General features: G+C 41.3%; 1 protein-coding gene across 6 annotated transcripts in view; it reads left to right on the forward strand.

Annotated features, from left to right (window-relative positions):
• The first annotated feature begins 1,663 nt into the window (after nt 1-1,663).
• Nucleotides 1,664-11,227, forward strand: part of rgs12b (regulator of G protein signaling 12b) — a 48,821-nt gene continuing 39,257 nt past the window's right edge. For 2 of the 6 annotated variants that reach the window (XM_034688486.1, XM_034688487.1), the window contains exons 1-4: nt 1,688-1,811; nt 4,316-5,615; nt 6,165-6,404; nt 6,955-7,947. In XM_034688486.1, coding sequence (XP_034544377.1) covers nt 4,569-5,615; nt 6,165-6,404; nt 6,955-7,947 — 2,280 coding nt within the window. In that variant the 5' untranslated portion in view covers nt 1,688-1,811; nt 4,316-4,568. Of the gene's footprint in view, nt 1,812-2,231; nt 2,306-2,334; nt 2,355-4,315; nt 5,616-6,164; nt 6,405-6,954; nt 7,948-11,227 lie in introns of those variants that run through there. The other 4 variants (XM_034688483.1, XM_034688488.1, XM_034688484.1 and 1 more) reach the window with 4 other exon arrangements.

Raw genomic sequence — 11,227 nt, forward strand, 5'->3', positions numbered from 1 at the left:
TCTAAACAGCTGAGAAGAAACAGAGAAACAGCCTCTTCTTCTCTTACCACAGACTCATTTTCTTGCACAATCGATTATAATTATGACACTGCAGTGCTAATGTGCTCAAAGACTGAATACTCAGTTATTTATGAAACCTTTGATGAAGTATAATTTCACAAGCTGCTCTGACAGGCCACTGTCCCTTCAAAACAAAATGAATCATAGTCTAAAATTTGGACTTTGTCTCATAAATTTGGTACGGTAATCTCCAAATCTAAAGTCTGGTTTCTGCAGGGTGGCCCTAATACTGAGTCATACTTCACTTTGCAATGAGCTTGTTGACTTTAAAGGTCACATATTAAACTCTTTTCCATCAATTGTATGATTGACTGAGAGTTCTCTGGTGATAATAGAAGCAGTGACTGCAATTTGCAGGTCCCTCGACAGGATCTGTGTCTTAACAACCTGTAATGCCCATTAATGGAAGATAATTGTATTCAAGTTGATTAAAAAACAACAACGGTATGGTGGGATTTAAAAAAAATAATGGTTTGCTGTGGAAATGAATCAATATATATTTTTATTGTTTCAGCTTTGAGGACTTTATTCACTTAGTAAATCTAGCTGATATGACATGCAAGACAATGTTTTTTTTTTTTTTTTTAAGTCAAACAAAATGTTCTGTCACTCAGTCTTCTTCTCACTGCTTTAGCTAACCAGCAACATCAACATATGACAAGAGTATATAATAAGACATAGAAGAACTGTGGCAACATACATTTATAGCTTGTTAAGCCTGTTATGGCCAAGTTCCCCCATTTAATATTATTTTGTTTCCTCATCCAGACTATAGTTCCTTTTTGTGGGCACAGTATGAAAACACTTTGCTCTTGATTTATAGCACCCATTAAGATGGCTGGTTCATGATTAAAAGGTATTAACAGGATTACCAGACAGCAGCCATATGGTTCATGACACTGAGTTGAAATCATTGTGACACAGGGATTAAGCAACTACATGCTGCAAACACTATACAAGGTTAATATGAAAAAAAAGATAAAGAGAAAAAAGATGGGGATTGGGGCTAACTAAGGCATCCATTTAATTAACACTAAATTAGCCTACTTATAAACTAAAACAGCAAACTGCTCATCAAGCAGAACAGGTTATAGTTAGAATCAGATAGACATGCCAGAAGATATATTTGGGTATTTTGCTAGCGCCTATTGCAGCCCTGTGCACTAAAACATTTAAATGGCTTTATTGGGGACAAAAAACACATGTAGTATGTATTTGTGATCTGTGATCTCTGAAATTGTAATATATCTAGATAAAACAGAATTTAAAGTATCAAATTTTGCATGATTGAACATTTATTCAAACATGACATTATTCAGACAAAGCATATTTCTTATTAATGTGGTTCTTATGATTAATTAATGTACATTGGGGTCAAAGACTTACTGTATTGACTCTTTTTATGTTATTACCTGTGGTAGCATAAAAATAAAGGCCCTTTATCCTTTTAAAGAGGATGCAGACTAGAACCAAAGTCAGTCTAGATGCACTTATCTGTTTCAGTCCAAATATAATAAAATATAATGTAAAGTTAATGAACTTTTAACCCCTTATCCCCACCCCCGGTTGCCCCCCGCTCTAAACACACCTCCCTCTCCTCCAGTCCTCCTCGGTCCTCCTACACTTAAGGCTACTTCACCAGATGGTGCAGCCTCGTCTTTGTTTACCCATCGTCCCTGAGTTTACTCAACTCACCCTGGAAACCAAAGAATGGACCCTGCCCTGGCAGCACTACCGCCGGACACCGCCAAGTAAGTTATTTAGACATCGCAGTGAAACCGTTCGACCTAACATCTTCTTAACGAAGATATGCATCCAGCTTTTCACCCCTGAAACCATCCCTGCTTTACAGCTCGGAGGGTTTGGATCCAGCTGTTGTCGTCTCATTTTGGGATGGTTTAACAGCGTCGCGCGCAGTCTACTTTTAATAACTGTTACTAATTTACATTTAACTTTTTTTTTAGTGATGTTAACTTTTCTCATCTGTGGAATATCATGCTACAGTAAATACTTTTATTTGTGATTTCTCAAACAAACTTCTGCCAATTTATCCACCTAACTGTTTCCTGTGTGAGTGACAGCTCGGGGGAACCAATGACAGGGCAGGAAAGTGTGTGTACACTCGGGTTGCCATAGTAACAGACCGACATTCCAAAGAACTGGAAACTAGGGGGCGGGACTTAAATGTTAGCATGGTTGGTTGCACTTTTTAATCAGCAAGAAGTCACGGCAAGAAAACTTTGTGGTAACTCTCTAAACTGCTGCCAAACACTAAAGCATGCTCTTCTTATAAAGTGAATAAACACACAGCTTCTTGTTTCGTCCGAGAGGAACCTTTACAAGCAGTACTTGTTGCTGTGATAGCATGCATTGCTAACTAAGCTAACTGTAACGCGTCCACTAATGTCTGCTAATTCTCTTTTTAGCTTCTTTATTTACACTTTAAGTATTTATAGATAAACAGACATTACCGCAAACAGAAGCTGCATGCAATAAGTGATATTTATGCGTAAGAGCTGAAGTTCTCAGTGTGTGTTGTAGGCTAGGTCTCATTTTACCTGCATGCCTGCCAGGTGTGAAAACGTGTATGTGTGTGTGTTAGAAACGTCCCCTTTTAGACAGACCTGCAGTGGCTCCACCTGCAGATACAGTACAGGTGACTCACAGGTGCGGCTGTCTAATGCATGCTCCTAAACGTGGGCTGATGATTTGAAGTAATGACAACCAAAGTCCAAAGGAATGCATTTCTTCGTTTTTATGACAGCCTTTTCATTGTATAAGTTATTTTACTGCAATCTGCAGGGTTGCCAACTTTGTCACTACTAAATAAGGGAGAGGCAGTGGTGGACAAAGTACACAGCTTCATTACTTAAGTCAAAGTATAGATCCTCCTGGTCAAATATCACTCCAATACAAGTGAGAGTTGCTCTGTCAAATTATGACTTGAGTTAAACCTGTACTGAAGTACTTGCTTTTAAAAAGTATTCAAAATACTTTTTAAAATATCCCAAAACGTTGTATTTTCACAAAGCATGATGGCAGTCAAGAATACATAGGAGTACATTCAGTTACATTCTGTTTATTTAGAAACCATTACTTGAAAAAAATAATACCTAAAAATTATACAATGGAATAAAAACAGAAACTAAGTTACTCCAAGCACAGACAACTTAGTTTGAAATGTTCATCTGGAATGAAACAAATGTTACGTAGCTCAACACGCTTTCTCAGGTTGGACAGTGAATGTTTGTTTGTTTGGGCAGAGTGGGAAACAGGGAGAACATTTCAAAGGATAAGTATCATTCTTCATTTCAAAAACCTCTAACACGGGCTGAAGATATGGCCGTGGGTGCTCAGGTAGAGAATTATAGCCATCATTACCACCTCTGAATGAACTGCCTGATCTGAGTGAAATTTGCTTTGTGTTTGCTCCACGTTCAACCATGGGATCAGATTTCAGAAAAGAGAAGGAAATTCATGAGCTGACGTCAAAGCAAAAGTAGTGAGTAACTAGAGCATTGATAGAAATGTAGCGGAGTAAAAAGTACAGTAATTGTCTTCTGAATGTAGTGGAGTAAAAGTAATAAGTTCCCCCAAAAAATAATACTCAACTAAAGTACAGATACTCAAAAAATGTACTTTGTCACTGTCCAGCACTGCCACAATTTGGCTCTTTACATCAAAAAACAGGCAAAATAAAAATTAAATGCAAAAGAGGAGTATGACTCCCCAAATGTACTTTTTCCATGGATACTTTTTCTGCTCTTGACTGACTCAAGCTGTCTTTTGTCCTTTTGCCCAGCCCAAAGAGAAGTCCTTACATGACAAGTCACAGTTTGCAGATATTTGAAGTTCATTTTTTAACAGCTCTGTGCTGCATCTGTTTCTTGAGTCTGACCATTTAATTGCCATCAGACAGGATGACAGGCGGTGTGATTGGCACATGATCTGCCACTGCCGTTTATCTGATCTAGGATCTGTAGAGTGCTGTCTGCTGTATTTACAAGAGTTAATAGTCAATATACAGGACAATTGAGGTCCTGTATGAAACATACCAATTTAGCCCAATATACGGGATGTCCCGGCTAATACTGGACAGTTGGCAACCCTATTCACAGGTGCGGCTGTCTAATGCATGCTCCTAAACGTGGGATGATGATTTGAAGTAATGACAATGACAACGCCGGAATGCATTTCTTTGTTTTTTTGATAGCCTCTTATCACTAACTTTTTTGTGTTGTATTGTGTTGTGCAGGTACGTGAGCCCTAAAATTGGAAGAGCTTGACATCATGATGAAAAAGCGACAATAGAAAAGTTCCGCCAAACTTTCATCCCTCTGCTGCAGCTGGAAGTGACTCTTATTTTGAAGTCGCTTGACAATACACAAGTTTGACATCCAAGTAGATATAAGAGATGTTCTGTGTTCCTGTTTAAGTGGAGCCAAAGGACAAACAATGACTGCTTAAAACTCACTTTGTCAACGGACAAGGGGAAGTTCTCCGGCACAATGTTGAAGCAAGGTGATGCACCATCCAAACGACGCCCCTGTGGTGGTAGTGGGTTCAACCAGCCTCTACCATCCTCCTCTGCCCAGCAAGGTCGTACCCGGGCTGTAGAGGTGGCAAGAGGAAGAACAGGTTATGGTTTTACACTGTCAGGTCAAAGTCCATGTGTCCTCAGCTGCATCCTTAAAGGGAGTCCTGCAGAGTATGTAGGATTACGCTCGGGGGACTACATTCTCTCTGTCAATGACATCAATGTCTCTAAGGCATCCCATGAAGATGTGGTCAAACTGGTTGGACGCTGCTCTGGCGTCTTGAAACTTGTCATTGCTGAGGCAGAGCGTCCCAGGCGGCACCATCACCACCAACGCTCTTCCGGTCGTCACAGTAGCAGTAGTGTAATGGCGGCATCTTACCTGGACTCCTGCTCGAGTGAGGATGAGTTGGATGGTTTTTATGACAACAGCATTAACAATAACAACAACAGTAGGTCAGGCTCTGGAGCCCGCGGGGGGTGGTATAAACCAAAGATAGATCCCAAACAGCTGGGCATCAACAGGGCAGAGAAGGTCGTGGCGGAGCTGCAGTCAGGAGGCATTTTTAACATGATCTTTGAAAACTCCAGCCACTCCTCCAGCAGCTCAGACAAGGAGAGATCCGGGGCAAGCTCATCATCAAAGCCGCGCCCGCTCTCTGATCCAGAGTTCCCTCAATATCAGAACACAGCTCGCTTCCAGAGCAACCCCAACCTTCTCTCTGAAGAGGAGATGGCCCAAGTTCTGAATGATGACTCAGTCTTTCTGGACTCAGATTTTCGTCAGCTTCACCTTCACCATCATGAAGAACAAGACTTGGATGTAGGAGATGGTGGTGACTTGGTCTTGGAGCCCAGTGAGGGCATCCTAAATGTGGGCATGATTGTTGGTTATTTAGGCTCCATTGAGCTGGCCTCCACAGGGATGAGTTTAGAGAACGACAGCCTGCAAGCAATAAGGTGCAGCATGAGGCGTCTCCGAGCTGAGCAGAAGATCCACTCACTGGTTCTTATGAAGGTGTGGAAGAATGTTATTTATTTTTTGAATTAACCCTGAATAACAAGGTTTAACAAAAGTGCAATGGCCTTGAAGGTCTCTCAACTTAATGTGATTAAACACAAGCCCTCAAAGGAGTCATGAATTGATCTACATTGTTGTATATAGACAGGTAAAAAAGGGAAATAATCAACGTTACTTAAGTTTGATGGTTTAAACAGTGTCAACATGAAAAGTTCAATTTGTGATACATCAATGGTGTGTGGTATGTCAAGCCAGTTTTACACATTTAGCAGAGTCTGATGACAAAGATATCTCATGACACTGTACTTATATAGCAGGTCCAATTTGTACTTTTATGCAGTGACAATATTAGGACAGTAGTAATATTCAGAGAAGTAATAATTACAGTAACAATGCTAGTTAAGCAGGCCCAGTGCGTCTGCAGCAGTGCCTACTCTTAAAAGTTAAGGGGGTGGGTGGTGGAGACCAAACTCATGTTTGGCATTTTTTTTTGTAGTAGTAGTATTACAGTGTGCCTCATGATGTGTTTCAACTTTATCCCACCAGGTCATGCATGACAGTGTGTGTCTGTTCAGTGACAGAGGTCAAGTTCTGGCCACCTACCCAGCAGAGAAACTAGCCTTCAGCGCCTGCTGTCCTGATGACCGCAGATTCTTTGGACTCGTCACGATGCAAGCCACTGATGACCAGGAAGATTATTTCTTTAGCAATGGACGGGATGAAGAGGGGAGTTTGAGGACTTCCTGTCACGTGTTCATAGTCGACCCAGACCTCTGTCACCACCAGGTATGATTATATAGGGACAGTGAAAAGATGTGAATGGGCTAAAAAAAAACACTGAAAAAGAGAGATATTGCCTTCATTTAAACCATGTCGGAATAATTTCATACAGAAACAGACAGAGATTGAAAGGATATGCCCATTACATGATTTAATTAGATTAGACATACTTTATTATCTCTGAGGGGAAATTTGCCTTAGTCCATATTGCAAGAGGTGGTAAGTATAATCAAATTCAAGATGTTCTTTTACAAGAGAAAGCAGAACAGTATAACAACATCCTTTACTCAGCCAGACTAATGTGTTTTCACATGCTGACAGGCTTCTCGTTTTATTGTCTCCGGAATATTTTATTATCATTTATCATGACTGGGCTCAACCCTACAGTGAATTCACAAGGGCAGAAATAATCCACCAAACAATCTTGGAATTGTGTTTAACATATCAGAAGAAATGTAATATAAAGAATTGTTAACTATTTTATGATTCAGAAATGTAAACTACAGAAAATGTCTCCCCGTCACCTGTAACTTCACAATGATTGTTGTTTCTTAAGGTCCATTTGGGGGTATCAAGGAGGTTTGGCTTTGAGTGCACTCCTGACCCAGACACAGGAGGCTGCCTTGAATTCCCACCCAGTTCTCAGCCTCTCCTCCAGTTCGTCTCCGTCCTATACAGGGACATGGGAGACAACATCGAGGGGGTCCGGGCTCGAGCATTCCATGATCCAGACAACGATGCCCAACAGAACCACAGCACGAGCAGCAACAGTGACAGTGGTATCTGCAACTTTTTACCAGAAGAGAAGAGCAACAGAGTGCTCTTAGTAGACCTTGGAGGTCCTCCCAACCACAACCATCTCTCTGGGCTACGCCACTGGGACAGCCCACCTTCATCTCAGCAAGCCTGGAGCCCCACACTAGGAGCTGCAGCCCCTCACCCTCCTCCTCCTCCTCCCCCTCCTCCAGCTCTCAGGAATGGCCATTACCGTCATGAACCACACCTGGCTGACCCCCCTCACCCTCTCCCTTTGGCTGATGCTCCTGGCAGGTTCTCTCGAGGCGTCCACCCACACCACTACTCACAAGGGAAGCGGGGAGGAGCTGCAGTGGGAGGAGAAAAGAGAGGGGCTGGAGGGGCAGGGGTGGACCAGCAACGGTGGCTGCCTGTCCATGTGCTGAGAGACTGGCGTCAGCAGCACCACCACAGCCACCTTCAGGGCGTTAGCAGTGATCAGGAGTCCTATGCAGAATCCACAGACGGATGGTCCTCAGCTAACTGCAGCACCCTGCCTCCACCCATGAACAAAATTCCAGCCGACCGCTACCGGGCCCCGCTGGCCCCCGGAGACCACCTGCCACCTGGAGGGAGTCAGCCTCCTCCTCCTCCTCCTCCTCCACCAAATCCCCACTCCCACACCCACCGACTGGCTGTTCAGAAAGATGAGTGGGCTAAGAAGCTGTTTGGTGCCGGGGACAGAGACAGAGCTGGAGCTGAGAGAAATGACAGAGAGAAGAAGCGTGTTCATTCAAAGGATGGCGATAAAAAGGTTAGTTTTACATGTTATTCATACGTTTTATAAGTTTATCCCTTTTTGTCAGTAAGTTTGAACTCAGCAGATAGGTCGACTTACTTCAGTCACACTGCATTCGGTAAAGCAAATGCTGTGCTAGTTTTTTGGCAGTGGACTTTTGGAAGAGTTGTGTCAAAAGTGACCATGAAATGAGAAGCCCAGGCAGCGGGTTGTATCCTATCACACACCCTTGCCGTGGAAATTTACTCTGACTACAGTGTGTCCAAGACAGAAGATGATTGAGCCCATAAATCCCTCTGCGTATATGCCCATGCTCCACATCATATGCTCAATCTCTTCTCGCCAGTGCCTGGTATTGAACTCCTGTCACATAGATGTGAAATTTCCCAGTGGCTTTGAAAGCCTCAATGAACCTTGTTCACCTCACCAAACATCCCTGTACTATATTGAAAAATAGGAGCACCCTAGTTGGCTGTCTCCCCAGACTCAGTACGAGTGGAATGATCAGTTATTTAACCCCACTACTCCAATATCAGATCATGTATAATGCAGCAGCTTTGCATCTGCCTTTCCCTGAAAACCACCTGTTTCCCAATGTAATGAGATTCAGTGCAACACTAGAATAGACCACCTTGCTGCAGTCATTTGAGAAAATGTATTTCCTTTTTATTTTGATACAGTACACTGCTGGCTATTTAATTGTTCTGACGAATGGAATTAAAGAGATACAAGCATTTAACAAAATAAATATCAAGCCTGACTGTATACTGTCTAAAATCACTCATCCACAGCTTCTACTTGAGATTGACTTGTGTAACTTGCCCCTGTACGAGTCTGGTGCTTCCCCTAGTAAAACTTTTGGGGGACAGGATCCCAGGGACTCTCAGGGGACAATAAGAGGAAATGTTTACAAGGCCAGAGCCAGGGTAGATGTTGATAATGACAGGAAGTTGTATGTTAATTCCAATGAACAATGTCCACTAGCTGGAGATACACAGCTTTGTGTGACCAAGAGGTGTGGCTGTCATTGTAATGGCAAGCCGCAATGACTAGAGTTAAAATAAAATGATCAATCAATCAATCTTTATTTATAGAGTGCCAAATCACAACAAATGTTATCCCAAGATGCTTTAAAAACAGAGCAGGTTGACTCTATGTTCTATTATTACCCAAGAACCAACATCAAGACAGGATAAGACCCGGTCCCCTCTTACAGACAGGACTCAGTCTGACCTCATCTTAATCCACCTTGAGCAGAGCGCTTCAGGTTCAGGTTCAGGTTACTTTATTTGTACCTGTAGGTAAACTTGTTTTGCAGCATTTAGCTAGTTACAGTGAGAAGGAAGAACTTCCTTTAACAGGCAGAAACCTCAATCAGAATGATGATTTTGTTGGGGTGAATTTAGCTTTTCTGCACTATCATCTTAAGTTGTTTTTATATCATTTGTATATGTTGATATATCATTTTATATGTAAATAAATATATTCTAATCATATTTTTTATACCTTATTATTATTTTATTTTTATTGTACTTTGTTTTATCTTTATTTTCTTCTATTTCATTTGATCTTTATTTTATTCTATTTTATTTTTTCTTTATTTTATTATATTTCATTTTATTATATTGTATTTTATTATATTTTATTTGATCTTAATTTTATTTTATTCATATTTATATTTATATTTTATTCCTTCTCCTTTAATATTGTGACTAGCTTACATACTGTCATAAGAGCTCTGTAATGACCGAATTTCCCTCCCCGGAATAAATAAAGTATTTCTGATTCTGATGATTCTGATTAATATAGAAAGTTATCTCATAAACTAAATCAGATATGAAACAAGTAAAAACCAACCTGGTACCTATCCAGTGTGTTACATCTTTGATTGACTTCAAGTGTTTGCCACATGGGGGCACTGTCTCGCTATCTGAACAAGAAGGCCTCCAACAGCCACCTACACCTCCTGCTCATTAGTTTGAAATCCATTAGTAGTTCAAGTTCATCCATCCACAGAATTCACTTAGATGTATGAGATCTGATTGTTCACATTTCAGACACTGATTATAGAATTAAAGTCTGTGATTGTTTTAAATGGACGGACAGAGATCATGATTCAATCAAAAATCATTACCTATGTATCTCAAGTCACTCTATTTTATAAAGTTAACTCTATCCTCTGACATTGATACTCTACACCTGCTTTGATATGGCTTTGTATTCTTCATGCCAGCAGCTGTGTTGTAAACAAGAAAGATGCCTCTATTCTGTGACATTTTATTGTGTTGGAGTGTGTGTGTGCATTTGTGTTAGTGTGTTTAGGTGAAGGAGCACAGGATCAGCCACGCAGATAAGACTTGTGGGTTTTTCACTAAAACGTTGTCTTTCAGATGTTCTTTTGAAAAAGCCACACCCAAAACAACCCCCGTGCCTCGGCGTCTGACCAACACTGATCGTTTCCATTTTAATGTAAACCTCAGCTCCTCTTGTGAAACCCTTTGTTTGTCTTCATGCCACTACAAGTAGGTCGACTGACCAGTTAAAACAGAGGTCATGTGAGCTTATTGTGTTGTATGCACATTAAATCCAGTGTTCAAGTTTGTGTTATCTGACACACACACACACACAGGTATGCACATACAGGAACACACACACACACACACACACACACACACACACACACACACACACACACACACACACACACACACACACACACACACACACATACGAACGAAGACATGAGGGCTGACTTGGTATCCAGGCAACACCACTGGTCACCTCCTGATAGAATGCAGACAAGTCTTGCTCTTAATCAACCAGTCATATTCAACATGTGTCACAGTTTGGCATAAAGAGCCTGACAGCATTGATAAATCAGTCATTAGTCCACTGATTCTCTTTCCTGCAGTTTAAGGAGAATTGCCACGTATCACCGTGAGGAGGAGAAGAATCTGAATATATCTGCTGTTCTCTAAAACAACATGAATACAGTCTATTGAACTGTGCAGGTGTATTTGTAGAATTTTACAATAGCAGAAATACAGTGCAAGATCTACTCTATCCTCCTTTCTGAAGCACATCTCTACATCAGAGTCCATACCTCACAGCACTGTTACATCATCTTAAATATATATTTCAAGATTATTTTATTGACTTTTAAAGCACAACTTGGACTTGCCCCTCCCTATATCTGTGAGCTTTTATCCCCCTACAAACCTGGTTGCAGTCTGAGATCCTCTGGCAGTGCTCTGCTGGCTGTTTCAAGGACCCGACGGAAAACTAAAGGGGACAG

The sequence above is a fragment of the Notolabrus celidotus genome, chromosome 7, assembly GCF_009762535.1.
Source record: "Notolabrus celidotus isolate fNotCel1 chromosome 7, fNotCel1.pri, whole genome shotgun sequence".
NCBI lineage: Eukaryota > Metazoa > Chordata > Actinopteri > Labriformes > Labridae > Notolabrus > Notolabrus celidotus.